Source organism: Symphalangus syndactylus, chromosome 14 (genome assembly GCF_028878055.3).
Source record: "Symphalangus syndactylus isolate Jambi chromosome 14, NHGRI_mSymSyn1-v2.1_pri, whole genome shotgun sequence".
NCBI lineage: Eukaryota > Metazoa > Chordata > Mammalia > Primates > Hylobatidae > Symphalangus > Symphalangus syndactylus.
Genome location: NC_072436.2, coordinates 90334755 through 90360922, shown reverse-complemented (window position 1 = coordinate 90360922; position 26168 = coordinate 90334755). Strand labels below are relative to the sequence as shown.

Here is a 26168-nt window from a genome sequence, read left to right as displayed (position 1 = left end):
ATGAAACAACCAATAGTAAAAAAATTCTGAAAAAAATATTTCTAACACTTGAAATTAAATATTACCTCCAGTTGTCAAGTTCTTACCAGCTCTAAAAAAGGAAAGACCAGTTAATTCCAGACTAAGGAGTTCAGTAACAAAAATAAGACAGTATCCATTTTCCTCTCTCAAAGGAACAGAATATGCACACAGAGCATAAATAATAAAAAGGTAGTAAAACAGCATTGAAGCAACTATGGCCCAGTTACAAGAAAAAACATTATAATTACGGTGATGGCAGATATATTTGTTCACTGGGGAGAATTAGCCCCCAGAAGCCATTATTTGATGACCAAGAAAATATTAACTGATTGCTGCCTTCTTTAAAAAATTATTTTTTCTCAGGATTTTACTCCAATGTTTAATCCTCATCAGTAATATAGCCACTTCTACTACTGTAGATATTTGTTGATTAAATAAAAAAAATATAAGAATTTGAAGGGGAAAGATTTTTAATGTTCTAATCATTTAAAAATGCACTATCCAAGGAGAATTTGGAATTAACAAAATGCCTCTGATCAAAATATTTAAGGTATAGCAGATTGACAATAATCTCCAACAAGACAACAACCAAAACATGTTTCCTAGATGCCGTGTTTGTATAGAAATCTCAATATTTCCAAGTCAAATATTTTTACCAAAGTAGATAGCAAGGTTAACATGTGCTCTGTGTTAGGTTACATTTCTCATGTCAAGCAAAACAACCCTCCCTTATATCCACTTGTTAATTCACTTAAAATTGCTGATTGTGTGGTATATGTGTCAGGTGCTAGCCTTGGTATTGGAGAAATAGTGTTGAGAGGAGCAGAAAAGGCCCATTTTCTCCAAACTCACGGTCTACTGGAAAAAGGCAGACAAAAGAGGTAAGGTTATAATTAAATCTATAATAACAAAACTCAGAGAAATGCTATGAATTTGATGAATGGGGTACTGTGTTGGTAAATGTGAAATAGAAGAAGATGCCTGATTTGATATTTAAGCTAGATTTGAAGAACTAAAAAGAGAAAGCCGTGTTAAGAATTGGAGAAAGGGAATCAAGGGTGGATTCCAGGAAGGGGAGACGGGTGAAGGAAGGCTTTTGGATAACAAACAGCTACAGAGCATGGCTGGAGAGCTGAGAACAAGTAGGTTAGTGATTCACATGGGATTGAAAGGAGCTGGAGCGCCAGGGTCCAGATTTCTCATAGTGCTTCTTATATTCAGAGCTAAGGAGGATTTGAAGCAGGGGTTAACCATGACTCGTGTGTGTGTGTGTGTCTGTCTGTGTGTGTGTGTGTGTGTGTGTTTATTCCCTTTGTGGGTGCAAGATATTGGAGAGTGAACTAGGGCAGTTATAGTAGAAATGAAAATCATCAACAAAAAGATAATTTCACAGATATAATTTCCAGGATTTACTAATGATGAGCAGAATGAAGGAAGGGAATGATGATGCCTGGCTTTCAGGCTTGGGTAACTGGATATACGGTGAATGTTGTTCCATAAAGGACATACACACACAGCTAAAAAAAAATTCTACATTTTTTTACACAGACTAGATGATGAATTGAAGCCCAGTGACTTCCCACTTAGGGATTCCACATAATTTGTACAACCCCTTGTCATCTATGACCTAGGAAATCTCCTTCCTTTGGCTTCTCTGCTGGCAAATACTATCCTCATGATCCTAGGTGAGGTGCCAACATTCCCAAGAAGAGCCTGAGTATGTACTGCCCTGTGTTCAACAGACACCTGACTTAATAGAATTACTACGAAACTTAAAGATATGGGAAAATGTAGGACTTTGCATGAAGAGTCTCTAGTACTTTCCTTTCAAAAATTCTTCTCATTCGGTGATTTCTGACTTGCTGTAAAATTTAATAAGAAACTCCCATTGCTTCTCTGATTTATGGGTGGCTTCAAGTGGCCACTAGGATATTTGAAGGAAATCTCAATCTAAAGCTTTCATTGCCACATTTGGAAGCCTTTTATGTGCTATGTAAATCAAGGCTGAATTATTCTTATGAACTGTTGGCTTTCATGAGATCTCTGACAAAATAGAAGAACAAGGAAGGAAGAAAGGAAGAAAGAAAGGAAAGAAGGAAGGAAGGAAGGAAGGAAGGAAGGAAGGAAGGAAGGAAAAAATAAACAATTTACCCAAGTTATTTAAAAAATAACTCAGCATTTGATGTTAAGTCTTAGGCAGGAAGAAATGAGACAAACAGTCATAAAGTAATCCTGACTTATTTGTTGCCTTCAACTAAGAAGGCAGAACTACTATAACTGCCCTAGTTCACTCTACAATCTCTCGCACCCACAAAGGGAATAAACACACACACACACACACACACACACATGCATACCCACACGCACTCAGACACACTCAGACACACACACACACACACACACACGAGTCATGGTTAACCACTGCTTCAAATCCTCCTTAGCTCTGAACATAAGAAGTGGTATGGGCAAAGCAATTTTGAAACTATTTTAGATGCATTATTGGATTAAGCAAATGAATAAATGACATTACTGGGAGCCAGGATTCTCATCTTGGATGCAAACATGTGAAAGTATGGAATGGGAAAAATGAAGAAACAATGTAGCAGGCATGAAGGTACCAGTGTAAACTCATACTTTATAAAATGTGTGTATGTGTATGTTTATATGTACATATAATGTATATGTCTGTGTGTAGATACATTTACATGTATGTTTGGGTGTAGATGTATATACTTGAATACATTTCTTATCTCTGTCTGCTGAAGGGGTCAAGTAGCAAAGATACTCCAGCAGCACTGAGGATACCTACCACCCAAATCTTGGTCTGTATCTTTCCTCACTAAATGGAAATTAAATGGCTAATTCTAGGGGCGAAGCATGGTAGACAAAAGTTGTACCTGGAACATCCTGTTATTCCGAGAAGTAAGAAAAGGGCCAGGCACGGTGGCTCACGTCTGTAATCCCAGTACTTTGGGAGGCCAATATGGATGGTTCACCTGAGCTCAAGAATTCAAGACCAGCCTGGCCAACATGGTGAAACCTCATCTCTACTAAAAACACAAAAATTAGCTGGGCATAGTAGCATGTGCCTTAATCCCAGCTACTTGGGAAGCTGAGACAGGAGAATCACTTGAATGTAGGAGGCGGAGGCTGCAGTGAGCTGAGATCACTCCACTGCACTCCAGCCTGGGCGACAGAATGAGACTCCATCTCAAGAAAAAAAAAAAAAAAAAAAAAAAAAAAGAAAAGAAAAGAAAAAAAGAAAAAGAAAAAAATAAGAAAGTGCTAAAAAAATTATTGGAATGAAGGTGTGTCATGAGATCGTAGAAGCCAACTTAATGAAACTCACACTGGCAAAAACTGAAAAACATTTGGGCACCAAAATCATAAGACAGAGTAATTATGAAGTATTATAAAAAACATAGCAATAGTGGGTCTACAACAATAAGAAACAAATGAAGGGAGGAAGAAAGAAAAAAGAGAAATGAAAAGAAAGAAAAATTAAAAAAATAAGAAAGAAGGGTGAGAGAAGGAAGAGCCCTTGCTTACAGCAGAATGCTAAGCATTGACTGTAAATGTGGAAGGAGTGCTGGAGTTTGAAAATAATCGTTTTTTGTAACTCTCAGAGTAAAGATTGAATCAAGCAAAACTCTCCAACAGATACTAAATCTAGGGCAAAATTGTGATGAGGTACAGGATATTTGCATGGTCTTAATGTCTCCCCACAGTTTATTAGTTGAAAGGGAGAAAACGTAGTAAATATACAATGGAGAAACTGGACAACATGTTGACCAAGTGTTCAAATGAAATCACCAAAGACATGCGCAGAGTATGCCCCAGATGGGATACCGTACAGAGGCCATAACATCAACAATGCAGTATTTCACCCAAGAATGTAAAATACACATTCAATCATGAGGAAACATCAGATAAGCACAAACTGAGTGACTTCATATTAATACAAAGCAGGAAGAGATTATATACTTCAACAATGTTAATGTAATGAAAAACAAAGAAAGTTTACGGAAATGTTCTAGATTAAAGGAGGCTAAAGAAACATGACAACTAAAAAAAAAAAAAAATAGCTGGCCCTAGACTGCACACTGTGCTGGAGGGGAAAAATGCTTATAGTGTATTGATAACATTGAATCAACTGACAAAGCTGGAATATGGATTACAGATTAGAAAAATAAATTGTATCTATGCCAACTTTACTGAAGTCAGTGACTTTTATTTCTTAGGCAAGGGGATATTCCCATTTTTAAAAAATACATGCTTCAGTATTACGGGTTAAAGGGACACTGTGTATGTAACTTACCCTCAACTGGCTAAGAGGAAAGTTAGAAAGAGAGAGGGAAGAGACAGTGAGAGAGCACAAATGTCAAAACAGATTGGCTTAAATGTTCACAATAGTAAAGGTATAAGGGTATTCTTTGTATTATTTTTGGAACTTTTTATAAATTTGAAATTATTTTGAAATAACTTTCTAAAATATATTTCTTAAAAAAATGTTTTTCACCATTCGTTTGTTTTCATCCCTGCTACATCCACTGCAGCACAGGACTTATTACTTTACATCCTAGACCATCTAAAACACTGCCACAGAATTAATTTCGCTCAAAACATATTTTCTCCGCTTACTCTTCGGTTTAAATGCAGTGAATTCCAATTTCCTGAAAGTCTACGAAATATGAACTCCTTCATCTAGACCATCAAGTCATTGACCTCAAAAGGCCATTCTAGCCACACACACCACCATGTGCTTGCAAGAAGCAAAATAAAGCTTCTTAGTTCCCTGAACATTATTCTAGCCCCACCAGCATCATTCTTTCTTGTGTGGAATTCTCTCTTGCATTATCCTTTCTTTAAAGCCTAGATCAAATATTATCAATTGCTTTAAACAATACGCAAAACCAAGTTCCTTAACTTCTCTTCTGAACTCCAAGACCATAAAGTACTCACATCAACCATTCAGTAGTTCATCTATTACTCTATGTAACATACCGCCCTCTATAATAATCTGTGTTTTATATGTATGTATGTATTTGCCTTATAATATCATGCATTGTCTGAGAAAATACTTTCTATAGAGCCATACACATACTAGATATTGACAAATATAAAGCAATGGACTGTAAGTCAAAAACCAACAAACCAAAAAACACAAAACAAAAAATAAACATAGGTTCTCTCCTCAGATCTCGTAACACATTCCAATAAAACATAATTCACTTATCCTCTTCGAGTACCACTTACCTCATCTACAAAATGGGAACATGTATGTCCTGTCTACTTCATAGGACTCTAATATTCGAGAGGCACTCAGAGATTTAAAAATGTTCTGTTGTAGTTCTGGCATGATCTTGCTGTTGGCAGCTGCCTCTTTCCAAACTCTTACATGTGACCTTAGATACTAACTGTTCGTTTCCATGCCTTTTGATAAAACCCAGTTGTCCAAACTATGGATGCTGATCTAAAAAACAATTCATTCCTCTTCAAAGAACTGTCCTAGACCAAAACTAATTGAACTTCAGTGATACTCTTCTGCCCTGTAACATTTTTTTACCTTCCTTCCCTAAGTTAAGGAATGATTCTTTCAAAAATTTAAAACCCTATAGGTAATATCTCCACATTGACACAGCTGACTGTTCTCTGGGCATGGGGACCTCCTTCGAATTGAATGAACAGACACATATCCACTGTATAAGGACCATTTTGTGCTTTTTACCAGAATAATTAACATGGCTATCTCTCTGAAAAAAGAAAAAGAAGCTAATATCCCAGTGGGTCACATGCTTGGAGTTGTTTTCAAAGTAAATAAATGTTCAAGTATTTTTCTCCCATGAGGCTTTCCTATGTTTCTGCGGTGGACCTGCATACAGTTCACCTCAGGAATCTAAAAACGGGGGTTCAACTTGACATCCTTAATATTAGAATTTAACCAACTGAGCTAAATGGCCAAAAATAATCTATTATAGCTTAAAATGAAAAAGCGTTTCGTCTGACAGAATGCCAGTATATCTATCAACTTACCTAGAAGTTAAAAGGTAAAACTTGCAGTTTTTCATTGCCAAAATATATACAAAACAAAGAAACGCAACACAAATTGGCATCTAAACAGGACTGCAATATTTGATGAAGCACTAAGATATTTATCAGGCCACAGAAGAAAATATATTATAATTTCTTCTTGCACTATTAAAGGGCCAAGAATATGACATAAAATGTGTCATTTTTGAGGAAAAACACTTAACAGATTGCTTATTTAACAAAATAGTTAGTAGAAAAAAATAGAATAAAAATGGATTGTGTGTATAAGTTTCAAGTTGTGTACCAGCCTTGGTGTGTAAAACCACATGCAAGAAATGAGAGTCAAAAGCGTTACCATAGGAAAAGACAATGGGGACAGGGGTGTTTACCTGTCATGGCCTGTTGGTCATCCACTGTTAACTTTAAACTTTTTCCACGCCGAACTACACGCACTGTGTGCCACTCGTTATCATTGAGGTTATAGCCGGCAAAAAGAGTCTCGGGACCTTTGCCTGTAGAATATGCCAAACAGTCATTATGGACACTCAGAATCAGTCAAGCAAATGAACCTCACAGAGAGTGAGAGAAAGAGACAAAGAAGGGGGTAAAGTGAGGGAGAGGGAGGAGAGAAAGAAGACAGGAAGAAAGAGAAAGGAGGGAGAGAAAGGAAAGAGAGAAGAGGTGGGCTGGACCAATTTTCAAGCCCATTAGAGTCATAGCAAGCAAGGAAAATGACAAGTTTACAAACATTCAGGTGTGACCATTTAAGAATCTTTACTCCCACGCATTGATCTATAACAAGTGAATTAACCTGCTGTCATAAATAGGCACAGTCAATATAGCACTGGGAACCCACCCAAATTTACAAGCACATTTAAAAAAATAAATTCTCTGATTTTTAGTTACCACTTTCCTGCTAATAAAGTGTCTAGCCATCATGTAACCTCTGAGCTCTACAAGACATCTCACTGTAGCCCATTAGCTAATAGTTTTCAGCGAGATAAGTCTCCCAGTAGACTCTGGGAGAAGGTACTATCTTGTGTGATGGCGGCTATTCTGCTCTTATACCTGGTACCTCCAGTGCTCAACAAGTTCTTAGGTTCTTTAGCCTCCTAAATTTATGGAATGTTGAGTCTAAAAAATACATCGAAATAAACCTTACAACTAATTGACCTGTACGTCACAAATCTCTCTCTGTGCGGTGGAGGCATTTCCGGCAGGTATAGGTATAAGTATTGACTCACAGTAAGTGGACTGAATAAAAGGAAAGAAAAAAAATAGGCACAGCCAATAAAAGTCCAACTGTTGAGCATGAAGGAAAAGTAGTGATATTAAACAACAGTAGAGAGCAAGTGGGCAGTGAGTGGGCAAGAAATAAAACTGGGAAAGTAACTGCTAGTGAATCTATATAAACCTATGCAAATGAAATTTAAATGGACTCAGCAGAGACATATTATTTCAGAAAGGTGTTTGGTAGAAATTATTGAAATGATTAAGTTAGACTATATCCCTCACCTCAAAAAAAAAAAAAAAAAAGCAAGGGAAAATGCTTTTAATATAACCGGATATGTTTATTTAAAAAAATAAGTATTTCTACTAATCTGACATTATGAGTCACTGAGAAAAAATAACATTAATGATACATTGGTAATGAATTTTTCCCTGGTGTTTTTTTAAGTATGGAAACATGCTGGCACATTAAAATAATGAAGGGCATTATATCATTGAGTTTCATGTCTTTCAACGAGTTGAGAATCAGGATTGGAGTTCACAATTTGTTTAACCAAATTCTGCCAGCAAAACCAATTAATGTCCAAGGATCACAGAAAGATATATGAGAAAGTAAAGATACAGGCCAAGGAGAAGAAGAAAAGAAAGAGGAGAGTGAGAGAGATCGAGTAAGAGAGAGAAAACCAAGTACAAGAAACCTCAGTTTTCCATCCACATGAGATCATTGTTTGCTTTCAGAACTACAGCCTATCCACCAGCCTATTGATTTCTCTCTTATGGTGCTACTAATAATTCAAGTGTTGTATCCTTGGCTGGTGTATTTCAGGTTAGAAATGAGCCAGTGATATGAGCTAAATTTTACAGGATGAATTGCCTCAGTTATTTATATCTTTTTGTTTCTTTAGAGAAATTAAATTACAACTCCAGATACATGAATTTAAAACTATTCTAGATATAACAGTTTTAAGAGATTGATGGCTAAATAACTAGAGAAAGCCTGCTAGTCCAGCAACTGCAAAAATACTTTGAGATCAAATGTTGAAAGCAAGTTCCAGGATGAAAAAAAAACTCTTTCTAATTCAATAGTGAAGAAAGAAGTGTTTAATAACTCTGCAGCATCTTAGCATCCTGCTGGCAGTAAGGGTCATCTTTCATTTTGATCCTTGAAAAGAGAACATCTCATTTTAGAGCTATTTTTATAGGGGACTTTTTTTTTTGTTAGAAATATGTGCTTTTGAAGCAGCTTCACTTCTATTCTTTTCTTTTTAAATATATTTTGTCAAGGAAAGGAAGCATACATAAGGGTGATATCATCGTTATACCCCATCCTGGGCTTGATCTTGCAGTAAATGCTTAATCTATGCAACAACTATTTCCATAACAACAGGCACAAAATCCAATTAAAAATAACCCTTTGGTTCATAAAAATCTCTGTGGGCCAACTTCTAGCTCCTTTCATGCATTATTAAAATTATGAACAGATTGATTTTGGAAGATAAGGTTTTTAAAAAGGCACTTAATAGTCTCACTTCAAAACAATGTTACCCATGCAACATGAAGTGTAATGCAAAGTGCACTAGACTGGGAGTTAAGAATTGCGGTTGCTAGATCACGATTTGCTACTAAAAAAGAAGTTGGGGGTTGCTGAGTGCTTATCATGTAGCAGGCACTTTGTTGTCTCATTTCACCTTTACATTATTAATCTGCGATGTGAAACTGAAGGCCTATAAAGCTAAAACTGCTTGTCCCCAGGTCACACAGCTAAAAAGTGGTAGAACCAAGTTTCATCCTTGGTCTGACCTACTCAAAGCCTGCATGCTTTTCTCTGCATTATTCAGCCTCTTAGTTATGAGAATCTTTGGCTAACAACTTAGTTTCTCACTTTCCCCATATTGGAACAAAGGAGATGGAAAAGATGCTCTTTGTGGTGACTCCTACACATCCTCTGCACAAGTCCTGGTGGAAGCAAATCTCTAAGTAATACAATGTCTAGGGATGCTGAAATGACTGCTAAAGATATGACACAGAAGAAGGGACATCATTTTAGGACCTGTCTCCACCCATAATCAGCAATTTGCTAACACACTCAACTTCTGGTGGTCTCAGCACTCCCATCCATAAAGTCAGGAGAGTTTCCAGCTGATCTTTACAGTTCCTTTGGAATTTCACTTTCTCACAGAATTTAACATATACAAACTTGTTAAAGAAAGATGGTTTAACTGTTGAAATTTTGAATTTGAGAGCTTGTCCTCTTGCTATAATTTTAATGGCAAAATTATAGTAACTTCAAGCTGTTAATGACCTTTCAGGATTTCCTTCCTTTTGGGGGATATCAAACCATGCATCAATTGTGCCAACGTCTTTCTTCCTGCATCAATGTATTATAGACTTAATGTATGTGTCCCTCAGAATTCACTATGTTGAATTTCTAACCCATGAAGTGATGGTATGAGAAGGTGGGGCCTTTGAGATATGATTAGGTTTAGATAAGGGTGGAGCCCCATGATGGGATAGGGCCCTCACAAGAAGTGGAAAAACACCAGAGCTTCCCCTCTGCCATGTGAGGATACAAAGAGAAGGCGGCTGCCTACCAGCCAGCAAGAAGGCCCTCACCAAGAGCCAAATCTGCTGACACTTCGATCTTTGACTTCAAGCCTTCGAAAAACTGAGGTGAAAAAAAAGAAAATTCTGTTGTTTAAGCCATCCAATCTATGGTATTCTGTTGTAACAGCTCAAGCAGACTAACACAGTGGGCAATATTTTAAAGACTTTTTAAGAAAGTCTATAGCTGGCTGGGCGCGGTGGCTCACATCTGTAATCCCAGCATTTTGCGAAGTTGAGGCAGGAGAATCACGAGGTCAGGAGTTTGAGACCAGCCTGGCCAACAGGGTGAAACCCTCTCTCTACTAAAAATACAAAAAATAGCTGAGTGTAGTGGCAGGAACCCATAATCCCAGCTACTCAGGAGGCTGAGGCAGGAGAATTGCTTGAACCCAGGAGGCGGAGGTTGCAGTGAGCCGAGATCTCGCCACTGCACTCCAGCCTCGATGGCAGAGAGAGACTCCATCTCAAAAAAAAAAAAAAAAAAAAAAGAAAGAAAGAAAGAAAGAAAAGAAAGTCCATAGCCTTATTTCTATTAAAAGACATCATTCCTTATGTTTTGTGGGGAGTTTTGATTTGTTTGTAATTTTACACTCGATTTTTACTGTAACATTATTTAAGCCATAGAGGTATTAATTTTTCATTTTATAGTTAAAGAAGCCGATTTAAAAGGGTTGAGTGAATTATTAAGTCTCAAAGGCAGTAAGAAGTAGAGAGAAGACTGAGATTTTGAGATTTTCTATTTTCATTAAAATGTGTTTTCCACAGAAAATGATCTGCAAGTAGTGTAAGAGGTACAATGGGACTGAATGCCCCCAGCTAGTATTTCACCAGACCAGGTCACAATTCAGCTCTACAGGCTAATGTTATATTAAAGAATTTTAGAACTAGGAGGGACATGAGAAGTGTAGAATTTCAATCATCATCTACAAATAAGAAACATGAAGTTCAAAGACATTAGGTGATGTCCCCATCATCACAACTGTTAAATTAAGAAGCATAGGTCTCTAGGCTCTCAGTCTAACAAGCTATTTTTTTCTTTTCTTTTTAAATTATTATTAAGACAGAATCTCGCTCTGTTGCTCAGGCTAGAGTGCAGTGGTGCAATCTCGGCTCACTGCAACCTCTGCCTCCCAGGTTCAAGTGATTCTCCTGCCTCAGCCTCCCAGGCAGCTGGGATTACAGGCACCTACTACCATGCCCTGCTAATTTTTGTATTTTAATAGAGATGGAGTTTCACCATGTTCGAGGCCAGTCTGGTCTCGCCAGCCTTGGCCTACCAAAGTGCTGGAATTACAGGTGCGGACCACTGTGTGCCCAGCCCTAACAAACTTTTAAAAAATTATTCTGTTCATTAGACAATGCTGATTTAGAATGAATTTCTCAAGGCACACCAAAATCTGAGTTTGAGTTTAATAAGTCTGTCAGTGCTTGTCAACAGAGTTTGCCCTAATCTACGGTACAACAGCCAAATTTTTTGGCTGGTGATATTCACTGGGTCTGCTGGTGACCCTGTAGCTAAAACTTATTGATAACAGACGGAAGTAGAAGCAGTAAACATTTCAGTTTTCCTTAATTCAGTGTAAATTCAGTGTTCTTCCACAACCTACCCATCCATAAATTCAAGGTGTCTCTAAGATTAACTCCTACGAAGGGCTGGAGTTAACCCTAACTTGAGGCATGGTACCGACAGAGGAAAGTTTGTGTTAGCACGTATATGTGGGTATGTGTGTGTGAGAGGCATAGAGAGAGAGAGAGAGACACTCAAAAGATGGTAGGTTTTTGGCCATTTTAGTAACCACATTTGCTAATGACTTTTACTTCCATTTTCACATCAACATGATTCTTAGGTTTCTTTAAATATTAGTCTAAGAACAAAGGAAATTTCATGCTATAATCTGTAGTTATGGGAGGTAGTGGTAAAGAAAACTGTATTTTGTCCCTAGTCTGTCATCAACTAATTATGTCACCTTGAAGATGACATGTATTCTCTCTACTCCTATTTTTATCTGTAAAATGATAATCTCATATAAAAGCATATTAAAAAAAAAAACTTTCCTACAGCCAACTTCAAACTATTGTCATTCTTAGAAGGACCAAAACCATCTTGCAGCTACATGAAAGAGTGAAATGTTATAGTGAATATCTCTAATTGTGCAAGCTTTTTATTTTTATTATTACTGTTACTAATTTCATCACTTTTGTTTTGGCACAGTAAGCAGAGGGTAGACAAAGCCTTAAAGAGGCTCTTCTACCCAAGAATTACTACACTCAAGTGAAGCCAGAGGACAATATTAATACATGCTAGAAAATGTGTTTATTATTTTATGTAATCAAATTTTAATGGTGATGTGTTTTTATTTTGACAACATGTAATTATGTTACAATTATTTTTGTTAATCACTATACATTTTGTTAATCACTCTAAATTATATTTGAAAGTACTGAAGCACAGACTACTGAGTGAATGTATTTAAGAAAGAAAGAATAGCATTCAAGGGATGCATAGCTACTTAGTCCAACTCTCCTTTTGCAGACATCTCCATGGGAGGTTAGTTGCCTTGCCTCTGTCTTCCTTGTTATTGGCAGGGTGAAACTAATGCCTGGGCCTCGAACTTATTTAGGACTTAACATGCATTACCTAATTGTCTGGCCAAAGTCAGAGAGGGTAAACATTCTTTGACCTTTGCATATCATTCGTTTCCCTATTTATATTTATCCATATTCAAAAATATTGTTCTAAATACATTTTAAACAAACCCACCAGCTTTCGGTAGCAGAATCAGTACAATTTACAAAGAACCTCACTGCCATACACAGTTTTGGAAGCAGTGATGAAACAGCTGTGTTTTTTCACATACCTCTTTACATTTGGTTCAAATGTAGATTCTCACATATTTCAAGGGAAATCTGCATGCATCATAAGAAAAGCTTGAACTTGGTTGAGAGTTATATAAACTTGGATTTGAAAGCAGGTATTGCATTTTCTGGTTGCTTAGGCTTGAGTATGTTAGTTTCTTTGAGCTTTCGTTCCATCATCTATAAATGTGAGATAATAATGCCTATCTTATTTCATAGATTTGTTGTAAGGATTAAGGGATACAACAAATCTAATGTGTTTGGTGCTTTGCACTTTGTGTAATCTCAATGAATATTAATTTACTTTCCCGCCTTTTTATGGAAAATAAGGTGAATAACAGTGCATGAGTTCTGCAAGCCACCGAAGGATCTACCATTAAAAAATGGTTGACAGTCAAATACACTATACACGATATAAAAATGTATATTGAAAGAAACATCCACAATTTTTATTTGAACAGGCACACTGCAGTCTAGTCTTTTGAAATTAGGCCTCCCAAAGTCAAATTTTTTGGAACAGTTGCCATTTTAACCTGAGATTTCACAGTATTTATGTCTGGTTATTTAATTCCTAAGCATTCACCCTGAATATAAAAATAAATGTAAAATACACTTGCAAGGGAACCTGAAATAGGTCAATAACGACTTGCTTAATCTTGTTGGGTTAAAATAAGATGTACATGATACTAAATTTGGATCCTTTTTGCTAGAAAGCCTTGTGTGCAAATATCTTGTGAACAATTTATACTGGCTTATGAATGTGGAGGGAAAATACAGTGAAGAGAAATAGAGAAGAATATAACAAAGCTGAGAGCCTTTCAAGCAATGCAAGCAAAGACCTCTAAGAGACAAAACTGGCAGATGCCTCTGGAACTGAAAGGTGGATGTGGCTGTACAGAAACTTGAAAAAAAAAAAAAAAAAAAGCCCATAGCAGTTATAGTTGGAGTTTTAAACTCTTAGATGCATGCGCCCCAAGTGTAAACTCATTGCATCTCTACACACCCTTTAGGTAGCTATCTCCCTCTAGTGGTGCATATATTTTAAAGAGGTTAACTACATAAATGAACTATCTTTATGATGTACTCTGCTTCTGGTATATATATACTATGGTATAGTTCAAACCAATTGGTTCTAAAGTTCACTTTATTTGTCTAACATATTCATTGTAATTTCTATTTTAAAATTCTACCTAGTTATTTCAGTGGTTAATCTGACTTGCTCAATTAAACCATTTATCGAGCATGAATATTTTGATGGGTATTTCTGCAAAACCATCACCTAACAAATTGCACAGATGATGGACAGGCAGGAATTTTTAAAAAATACTAGAATTACCTTATATGTATAAATTGGTTCTATATTTATACATGATTGTTCCATATATTAAGACTACAGCACCTGGTAATTGAATTAGGAAGAGAAGTTACAGTACCATAGCATCTGAGAATTATAAAATTTTAAAACTGAATGGTCCATATTGTGTCTGTCATTTATCCCATTTAGCTACTTATTTATTCTGGGTTCCATGGCACTCATGTGCTATTAATTTTGTTTAAAATTTATTTTGTGCCAAATACCGATCTCAGCATTGGGAATATCCAAGTTACAGTCAAAGGAACTTACATTCTAACAGGTCACAAGTCAAAACACTTTTCCTGTAAACGGCCAGATAGTAAATATATTTGACTTTGCCGACCATGTGTTCACCATTGCAACTCTTCAACTTTACTATTGCAATGTAAAAGCAAGCATAGAATGTATGTAAACAAATGGAGTGGCTGTGTTTCACTAAAGCTTCATTAAAACAGGGAGCTAGCTTGAGAGCTATAGTGTTCAAGACCCTGTAAGATAAACACGTATAGATAATTTAAACCTTTCCCATAAATTTTGCATTGCATATTAAAGAAATAATAACAGAAACATACTCAAGAATATAAATGTGAGGAAACCTGAGTTTTAGATTCGATACTGCCATTAACTGTAACATAACTTTAAAAATACTAATTCTCCTAACTCTTTTACTGCTGTTTGTTTTCTTAACAACTAAAAGCAATTTTTAAAGGCTTTAAGCCCGGGCTCCCCACCCCCCAGGCCACAGACAGGTACCAGTCCATAGCCTGTTAGGAAGCATGCCGCACAGCAGGAGGTGGGCAGCAGGCAAGCCAGAGAAGCTTCATCTGTATTTACAGCCACTCTCCACTGCTCACATCACCATCTGAGCCCCACCTCATGTCAGATCAGCAGTGGCAACCGATTCTCATAGGAATGCAAACCCTATTGTGAACTACACAAGCAAGGGATCTAGGTTTCATGCTCCTTAGGAGAATCTAATGCCTGATAATCAGTCACTGTCTCCCATTACCCTCAGATGAGATTCTCTAGTTGCTGGTAAACAACCTCTAGTTTTACTGATTCTACATTATGGTGAGTTGTATAATGATTTCATTATATATTACAATGTAACAGTAATAGAAATAAGGTGCATGATAAATATAGTGCAACTGAATTATCCTGAAATCACTCCCTTCTGTGGTAAAATTGTCTTCTATGAAACCAGTCCCTCATGCCAAAAAGTTTGGAGACCACTGCTTTAAATGACACAAATCAATTGCAAAGTCCTTCTACTTATAAAATCTAGGATAAATTAGGTTCCTTTCCTTTTCTACAAATTTAGAATAGAAACATTCATTAAATGCTTGGGGTGTGTGTGTGTGTGTGTGTGTGTGTGACTGCATGCACCTTTGTTAAAAATTAGGTAATTAGGTTTCTACGTATATCAACTTTTCCAGGTACTAACAAGTTTTATTTGGCAGTTGACTTTGGGGACAGTAGTCTCTGGGGTGAGGCAGGACCTTGTGAGAAGCTGGAAGCAAGCCTTGTCATTGTGACAATGATGAGAAGATAGAAGCAGGAGCTACCACTGCTTGATGCCTGAGTCATGGTTGCTGGCAGCAGTACTTCCTACTTACAAATGATGAGTGGATATGTTTCCCAGGTTGTAATTATGACACCTTCAGCCTACTATTTGACTTTGCCATTACTTTCTGGTTTTAAAGTAATCTGTCCTCCAGTTAAAAAAATTCAAAGGAGATTAACTCCTCATTACAGGTTTCTATTTTATCCTTCTCAATTTTTAGGTATTGAGTTGGGAGTGAAACCTGTTTGTTTTAATTTTTCACAAGAATCAGCTAGAACATTCAATTACAAATTAAATTTAGACATGTAAATGGCACTTCTAAATTTTCCTTTTTCTGCCTCTTAACATTACTAGAGGCATGATGAGCCACATAATTTGAGAGTCCAGTGCAAATAAAAATGTGGAGTCCTTATTCAAAATTAAGAATTTCAAGATGGTAGCAGTGGAGCATTAACCCAAGCACAACATAAGCTCAGCATATGGCGCGGCGTGACTGCATAAGTTGTATGCTGTTGAAGCCAGTCCTTATTAGGAGTATAAGTTTTGTGCTTATTTATTTTTGATGCTTCCTTTGGTAAATTCTACATTCAGGAATGAGCAGACAAGGCTGGAGGCAAAATTCTTCATTTATCTATGTGAGAAGCATAGTTGAGTCACCTTCCCCATAGTATCCACACTTGATGAGATGGCCTCTGGGGTATCAGAGAAGCTGTCCCAGGCTTGTTTTGCTGGCCAGGCCTGGTGCCAATCACGAAATGGGCTTGGTGATACACCAATAACCCTCAGAACCAGGAAGCAAAACTACCTGCTGAGCCATGTAACTCCTTTCTCTTTTCCTTCTCTATTCCTCCTCAAGTGCTCCTCAATTTAGCCAAGGATATACCCTTGAGAACTATTCAGAATGTCCCATAAAGAGATACTTGCCTCCTTTTTTTTTTAATAAGCAAAGAGATAGAGTCCTAAGGACAGACACATTTCTTTATGCTAAAAATACTAGAAATACTCATCCCCAGTTAAAAAGTACTTTGACTAAATGATATAAAGTCAGACATTAAGCTTGATGTTTGTTTTTCAAAAATGAACACTAATAACAGAAGAAAGACATTTTATAAACTTTAAAAAATCCACTGGAGAAATTAAATAGTCATGTGCTGACCAACTAAATTGCATTTATTTCTTGACCCACACAGGCTGCTGAGTTTTATCCTGGTTCTCCAAGTTATTAGCTGTGTGACCTTGAGCAACCTTCTTACTTTCTGCATGCCTCAGTATCCTCATCTATCTCATAAGCAAATACTAGAAACAATGTAAATGGGTTTAATGCATCTTAATAACTCAAAACTACTTTTAATCAAACGTTTAGTGCATCTTAATAACTCAAGAAGCTTACCATAATCTGATTTATAGTAAGCTTTCAATTATAGCAGTGATAAAAGTAACTATCATCAGTATTATGTTGTCATTATTATCTTCTCCTCAATGAGTTTAAAATCTCAGAGAAAATATGATATAGCTCAGTGCCTTGAACATAATGGCCATTCACTAAGTATTTGTTGAATGGGTTTATTTGTGTAAACTTTGTGGGACATTTTTTTAATGGTAGATGAAATATCCCTTGATATTAAATTAAGCCAAGTAGTTGATGAAAAATAACTCCATCTTTTAATGCCTCCATTCACTAAGAAAGGTAAATATAAAGAAAACTCTGTCCTCTTGTTTTCATATTTAGCAGGATGGAATTTGGTAACCCCTACAGTTGGAGAACTTGAGTAACTCAGTTATCTGGATAACTATTTGGACAGCTTTTTTGCTCAGTTACATTGAAAATAAACTTAAATGATGCATACAGCCTAGTAGAACAAAATGACCTAAGGTTAGCAGTCAATAACTTCCAAGTCCAAAGGAAATAGTTGGCTTAGAAATTGGGGGAACTCAAAACTTAATAAGTATTTAATTGTAAAAAAACATAGATCTTGTCCTCAAGTGGATGTGACCTTGGAGAGTTGTTGGAAACACCCTCCAGAGACTTCTCTGCCATTTTCATAAATGATACCAAACTTATTCTATTATCTACAAAATAAATTTCAGTATTTCTTGATGCTTCACCTCCTGCTCTATTTCTTCTGGCCTAAATATCATTGCCTATGCAAACGCATAAACAAGGTTAAAATCATCTACTAAGAAACATTTAGCCTCTCTAGGTTTGTCATTGATTGTACCCATTTATGACAGACAAGGATAAATATCTCTTATGTAAATACATTTCAATGCGAAAAACGTACATTTTAAGAATTATAATTTACTTTTTAAGAAGAGAATTACATTTACAACACAGTAAAAATGAACACAAATTAAATAAATATATTTCTAGAAAAAATGTTCTAAAACTAGCAATCTTTAAATCTAATCTAGCTCAACCGGCAAGTTTAAGAAGTATAATAAAATAAGCCTAATGTAATGAAAGTAACAATTCAGACTGTGATTTTATTTTTTTTCAAAAGGTCAATTCCAAGGGATGCTTATCACATAATAGGACAGCTAGCAGATATAAAATTGAGTACTAAATAGTTCAATTTGCTTTTAAGTAAGCATTAAAAACTGAAAATGTATTCAGTGTTGGTGTAGTGTGAAAGAAAAGGGTTATTCTGATTTATAGTAATACTCATTTAATGTATTTTATGCAATACATACACAATGCCAAGTTGTCTGAATAAAAAAAAAAATCAAAAAGCATATGGGTCCTGAGCATTAGGATATTTACAAAACGTAAACTGATGTTCCATAACCAAAGCCACAGATTACAGTCACAAATGCAATTTTTAAAAATTAAATATATCATTCTATGTCTAAATACACCACTGTAATAGTTATAGCACTTTTTTATGAGGTCAAGAAGGATGTACATTTTTTCATAATTTAAGATCAATGAATTTACCTTTTACTTTCAATTTCTTCTTAACATAAGGGTAGCTGAATATTATTAAGTACATGACTGAATTCACAAAATGTAGTTCATCCTCAGTATTTTTGGGATATTCTAGTATAAACTTTTTCCAAAAGAAGCATATTAGAGAAAAAAAATCCTAAGTTTCTGCCTTTATTGTTTATTTATTTTTTCTTCCTTTCTTTTTACTGGGAAATCATTATAATGCTTAGAAATCTATTTCTCAGTATTGTCAACTTTATGGACCTATTTGCTTAAAGAAAACACATTCTAAGAAATGTGACGATTGATGAATGGTAGCATCTCGTGCCTTGCTTTCTTTTTGTTTCTTTACATAATGATTGTTCAAATGAAGTCTATGGACAAACTGTACATGATTATTAATGCATTCATCATGTGAACATTAGAATGCAATATATTTTTTCTAAGCAGTGATATAATTATTAGCTAAACCCTTCTTTATCTGAATTTTCAGATTGTAATGATAGTGCTAACTTAATTGTTTTCTTTAATCATCACTGGCTTATTTATTAAGCTAGCTTTTAGTCAGTAGCTTGAATGCTATGATTCTCTTTGACCATTTATTTTAGTAATTGAAAAATATTTGAATTAATTCTTTGAAGTTATCTTTGGGCAAATGTCTTCTGAAATGAATGGCTCACCTTATGCTCCAGGAAATGTTCTAAAATGGCAATTGTCCAACTATAACAATAACTTAGCAATTAAATCTTAGGCCAAATTAACTTGGTTTATCTGAAGAGACAGTGTGTGAAGGTTCCTTGGAACTGGTCAAACCACTGATAGAAATGTCGAGTTACGTCTCTGTGCCTGTTTCTGGTTGATCTTCCTAAGGTAAGATTATGTTAGATTTTCTATTAGTAGGTTACAGTCAATGATGATAACTTACACTAACACATCTAGAAGCATCTTCTCATGTGTGGCTATTCAAACCTGGTTTATTTCTCATGATCTTGTTCACAGATGCTCCCAACCAGTTATCATCTGAGAAAACTGAGATCACTAAAGAATCATGGTATAATTTCCATTGGTACACATATTTTTCCTCCCTATTATATGTTACTTTAACTGGCTCAGTGACCTGGAATTGCTTTATATAACCTTGGCATAAAATCTAAGAGAAACAATAGATTACATTTAAAAATATTGTATGTTTTAATCAAAGACAGGACATAATGTTTACAAGATGTTGCTAAAATCAGAGAACAGGGTGCAAAACATTCCTATACCATGGCTCTATATTTTTAAAGAAGCACATATTATACAATGTGTTATATATTAAGTATATAATGTGCCAAGTATTATGTGTTATAAGGGCATTTAAGACATTAATAAAACTTTTCTGTGAAAATTGAAATCCTAGGCTACTTTTATATATTTTCTGTTTCCTTTAGCCTCCAAATATGAATACTATTTCTGATCAGGAACAAAATGTTGTTCTGAAAGATATTCATTCTATTTTGATAGTCAAAATTAGTAGGAAATTTAGCCTGTAAATTAATTTAAAATGTACATGATGTATTACAAATATATGATCTAGTGTAGCTTTATCCTAAATATTGGTGGGATTGGTTTAAATTATATTTTACTTTTACCCACTTTTGATTTTTTTAGTCACAAAAGCAAAGAAAAAACATTGTAGAAATTATAGATGATGAATAGAAACAAAAAACTAAAAATTATCTCAATCTCACCAGCAGATATAAACATTTAGAGGGATATACTTCCAGAAACATAATAGAAAAGCAATTTTTTTATGAAGGTCCCTTGCCTGTTCCATAATTGATAACTCAAAAAAAAAAGAAGATGCTGATTACTTCTTCACTGCCTATTGGCTGAACTAATTTTACTTAATTGATTGCATAAAGAATTACTTGATTACCAGTATATTATTTTTAGCAGTATAAAATTTCTCAGTTGATTTATTAAACAGAATTTATTTTATGGGGTTTCTATGATTTTTATTTATTGTATTCATCATAATAGTCTAACTCCATATTTATCTGCCTATTTCAACACTGTTAGGTGAATATGTCTGAATACTAAGAGAACACCTGCATTATTTGATTAAAAAATTTCCTTTTTATTTTCTTTTACTAGAAACTTTTATAATTCATGAAAAATCTGTAAAAACAACTTTAAATCATGTCATTACAGTATGTGAGTTCTATAATATTTTGGTTTTAATTTTTACATGCATAAACTACTTCCTTTGCACCTACTGAAATGTAAAACATTTCAGAATTCTTTAAGTTTTATAGAAGTTCATGCTTATTTACACTGGAAACTTCCTGATTCCAAAGCTGGCTGATTTCTCCATGTATTTGAGAATTTAATGGGTGCAGTTCACTAGAAACCTACATTCTTCATAAGCAACATTTAAAACGGATTTTGTTAACTCATATCTTAAATCATGCATTTCAAAAGCAATTTTAATTATAACAGTTACCTGTAGAAAAAGGCAATTGTCTTTGAAATTTAATTTATTTCAATAGTACTATGCATAAAATATTTCGAGTCTGTATTTAGACTGATCTCCTGGGAAGTGCAATTGGAGAGTGAAGAATTTCCACAATTGTATGAATGATGCACTCAAAGAACTAGTAATAATAAACAATCCAATTTTAAGTACATTAAAAATAAAGTAATTTAGCCTTTTAGTATTTCTTAGTTATCTTCAGGAAAACTGTTTTCATACTGCATTTCTTACCCATCTTGCTTTTTGCTCACATTGTTAATAAGTAAAAGAAGTGGATAAGAGTTCTGAGCACACAGAACATTTCGATCTCCAAATTCTTTGATCATCTCATAATTTAAAGAGCCTTGCCCACTTGACTTATGTACCATATGTTAGCCAGTAATATGTTGAACATATTGTAATTCTCATGGGTATTTTATAGCTAAGCTGAAAACAATTTTCGGTCAGACAACATATAGAAAAGATGCTTGTGTAGAAAGCTTGCTGCTCCAATATCCGCTCTGAGGAGAGTGTATCATGTGGCCTCTACTCTAATGACAGCTATTTGGATCACCAGTGGATCCAACTGGATCCACCAACTGGATCATCTGCCACCAACACTAAGATCTGGTGAGTAGCTTATGGGGTAACCTGAATTGAAAGATTTGTCCAACGGGACAAGGATAAGAAATAGATTCACTAGATTCTCCTTCTAGGAAAGTTGAATATGCAACATATAGAGAGTACACAGTTAGTGAAAGGGATGACAGAAAGAGAGAGAAGAAAGGAAGAAAAGGAGGGAGGAAGGGACGGAAGAATACAGTAAAGGAAGGAAGAGAAGAAACTCAAAACAATGGAGGAAGTGGGGTATGTTTAGAAGCAGCTCTTCATAACAAGACAACAAATAAAAACATCTGGCCAACATGCTGTGGTCTCTTAGATTTGGGGATATTTGTATAAAAGAAACTCCCTTTTCACAGAAACTAATAAGAGAATATCAAGTTTAGAATGCTTCTTATAAAACTTTCTTGGATTTTATAATACTTTTTACCTAGGCAATTGTTATAATGCCGACTCTCAACAATTGAAGATAATTTGATCAATTTGGTCAACACTCAAGAATGTTGCATTACTTTGAGAGTCTTTGCGTATCAATAATGCTTAACGTGAATAAATTAATAACTGTGCTTGGTTTCAACATGCATTTTTAATCTGCACAAAAGAGTAGTTTTTAGAGCATCATAGCATTTTATATTTGCATATAAGCAATCGATAGATTAATCATTCACTAAAATAGACCAAAGCAATCTACTTTTCAACCACTCACAGTATCATTCTGTTGCCTAATCCATGTAGCCATCTAAATATGCAATAAAAGCTGCATTCTTCTTTATAATTCTCATAAGTTTAAACATGTGGATAATTTAAATGGGCTTCCATTTATTTTTATTCCATTTTTTTTTTTTTTTTTTTTTTTTTGAGATGGAGTCTTGCCCTCTCATCCAGGCTGGAATGCAATGGTGCAACCTTGGCTCACTGCAACCTCCGCCTGCCAGGTTCAAGGGATTCTCCTGCCTCAGCCTCCCAAGTAGCTGGGATTATAGGCACCTGCCACCACGCCCAGCTAGTTTTTTTGTATCTTTAGTATAGACGGGGTTTCACCATGTTGGTCAGGTTGGTCCTAGAACTCCTGACCTCAGGTGATCCACCCACCTCGGCCTCCCAAACTGCTGGGATTACAGGCGTGAGCCACAGCACCCGGCCTCAATTTCGATATTTTTCTAAAGACTCATTGCCATGTGCCAATACTCTGCCTGTTTTTATTTGTTTTATGTCAGAAATCTATGCTCATTCTTACATTTTACATGCAACTTTTTTAGATTTTTGCTGAAAATAATAATTTATAAACTTTCTTTTCATTCCCTTCACATATACTTTAAGTAAAACAAAACAGAAACAACGGCAAAAACCAACGAGACTTCTGTTTTCTATATTTATACTTTGAACTTCCCTTATTCCTTGAGCAGCTTCTATCCTAGGCAGGTGGATAGCACCAGTCACTGACAGGCAATGACTGGCAGAACTCCACAAATCAAGTGACTGCTGTGTGAAGGCAGAGGCAAAAGACTCCCTTTTACAGTTTTCTGCTCTCAGTCATCAAGCAGCGACTCTGAACTGAATATTTACTTTATGTTAACAAGCTCCAGCCCCCAGAAATTTCCTCATATCTTTTTAAGTAGCTTCTCAAATGGCAGCCCAATCAAAGCAATCTAATATGGCTTAAGTGCCAGTGGTTGACATTTTGCATTCTTTTATTGCTTTCCATTTTTATCTACATAAAAATTGGTGATAACTAATATCCAGCTGATCTTTTCATTCTGGTAATAAAATGATAATACAAAGATCTTATTATCTACTCCAGACATCCATCAAAGTACATTTTTCAAAAATATACTATGCAAAGTGTTTCTTCCCTATACCCAAGTCAAAAGTGAGGTTAAGTACTTGTCCTTAGATGCCCCTTCTCTCCAATACTTGGGCAATGGACTGCAAATAGGAATTGAACTTCAGCCCTTGACGCTTTGTTCACACTAATGTTATATGTAATTTTGTTGTCTCTGCCTCTTAAATACACTATTTTCTGTGAGAAGCCAAAAGTACTTGGAAGGTCTGCTTAAATATTTTTTTTAACTCCAAAGACTTTTTATTCTTCTAAGAAGACAAGAAAAAAGATAACGGAAGAAACAATACTGGAAATGGAGAAGTAAGAAGAGTGAATCATAATAGAAAGAAAGGAAGTGCAGGTGGGTGGGAGAAGAGACAAATGTAGTAAGGCATAAAGAAAGCCACATAATGCAAACAAAACAAGCCCCAGAGATCATGAGTTTATTAAATCTATTTTTATATGGATGCAGAAGTGTCCCTGAAGACGGGTGTGGTGGATCACACCTGTAATCCCAGCACTTTGGGAGGCCAAGGCAGACAGATCACCTGAGGACAGGAGTTCGAGACAAGCCCGGCCAACATGGCAAAACCCCATCTCTACTAAAAATACAAAAATTAGCCAGGAATGGTGGTGCACGCCTGTAGTTCCAGCTACTTGGAAGGCTGAGGTAGGAGAATTGCTCGAATCTGGGAGGCAGAGGTTTCAGAGAGCTGAGATTGCACCACTGCACTCCAGCTTGGATGAGAGAGCAAGACTCCATCTCATAAATAAATAAATAAATAAATAAAATAAACGAAGTGTCCCTAAGCCTTCCAGTGGACACGAAGGTCATTCTGTGATTATGCCATTGATTTGGAAAAACAAAAAGAATAGAAAGCAATAACAAAACCAAGAAACACAAAAGGCTCCCTGAATCCACTGCATATTTAAAGTAGTTACTGATATGGCAATTAGGACTTACCTATAGTTGATAGGAGCAAGTTTAGTTTTCAAAATTTCAATGTATTTATACCTCAAAAGATTATAGGCCTAACAATTTTTAAGGCTACCAGAAGGAGAGAGAAAGAAAAAAACGACACTACTTAATCATGCAGTACATCACAAAAAAGGCCAAATTTTCAGAAAAAAAAATATGTAGAAACACATAGCCTAATAAGTTTGGATGTATTGTTTGGAATTAATGGGCACCAAACTTGAAATGGAGACCATCATTATAACTCTGAGATTGACGTTAGGCTATGTGCTTTGGCAGATATAAAGAATGCAGAATGAGACTAATGTCCTGTACAGAACCTACTAATAATGCACTTGAGAAAATTTCACAAGCAATAGAAAATTCTTTTTGCATTCTTTTTAATTTTTAAATGACTTATTAAAGTCAATTAATACTATGGACCAGGCAAGAGACTGTAAAACAGTCATCTTCTCATGCAAATAATTCATGTGCTAGTCACAAAAGCACCTTGTTCAATATGACTTAAGGTTTCAACAATGATTTGTTAATATTTAGTTTTTGTTAGTACAGATTTCTTTGATGATTTTTAAAATAGTCTACAATTTGTATTCCTTCGTTAATTCAGATAGTTTTTTCCTTTTTATTTTAAAAGAATGTGACTGTACAGTCCCTTCCCATCTACCCTTATTAAGGTATCCTTCACTGTCTAAGAGAGAAAGAGGAGGCAAGGGTAATCTGATTGTCCTTCTATTCCTATCCTGGACAGACTAGAGTGGTGAGCCATGTATAATTCATTTCTGTGCTCACCTTGCAGCCCATGAATTTGGAAACACTGACCTTAATCTAATCTCAAATTGCAGATAAACATATTTTAGCAATGGCATAAGCTAATGAGCATCAATAAACTGAGATTCGTCTGGGATTGTGTGCAGTCACACTCTGTTTGTAATCTGAAAGATCAAACATACATTTGGCAGTGAAATGGCCATTATTCACAGAGACAGCTTTTTAAAGAAAGTACCCTATCTATAGCTGAAAATAAGCTTTTTTATTTTTAAATGAAAAGAGGCTCTCTTCTTCCATTTAAGGATGTTTGACAGCTTTTCTTCCTGGGGGGGAAACTGGTAGCAGTAAGGAATCTGACAGAGATAATACTTGGAATTCAGATCGGCCCTTTCTCAGAGGAAATTTTAACAAAGGGCTGTGCCCTAGCATGTCCATGGAAAACTGTCACTGCATCTAAACTACTGACACAAGAGTGGCTGAAAAAGAAACATTCATTCAGGTTTGAATACATGTAGCTAGACCCTTTACCCTACTCACCTACCACCCATTCTTCACTGGCAAAGATTAGATAGTCTGATACTATGTATATTTTCCATATAAAGTACAAATGTTGTAAACTTGGTGGTGGGGTAGGGAAAGAGAAAATGACAATAGGAAACAGCAGCACAATTTTAAGTAAAAGTAGAAAAGTGTTTCTGGGGAAGTTTCCATTCAAACTTAATAACTTAGAGTACAATATTAGATTTTAATGTAAGATAATCTTTTATGTTTTACTTTGTATATTTCTTGTGATAATTTTCTTAAAAGATATCAATTGAGGTATTTCATATTAATTTCACAATACATTTGATAGCTTAGGTATGGTACAATTTTTAGAGATAATGCTGTTACCGGCTGTGATT

At 35.5% G+C, this 26168-nt stretch overlaps 1 protein-coding gene across 18 annotated transcripts in view; it reads right to left on the bottom strand.

The window, feature by feature from the left end:
* Positions 1 to 26168, bottom strand: part of NRXN1 (neurexin 1) — a 1136968-nt gene that overhangs the window by 595658 nt on the left and 515142 nt on the right. For all 18 annotated transcript variants that reach the window (XM_055242605.2, XM_055242606.2, XM_055242608.2 and 15 more), the window contains one exon: positions 6441 to 6563. In XM_055242605.2, coding sequence (XP_055098580.1) covers positions 6441 to 6563 — 123 coding nt within the window. The remainder of the gene's footprint in view (positions 1 to 6440; positions 6564 to 26168) is intronic.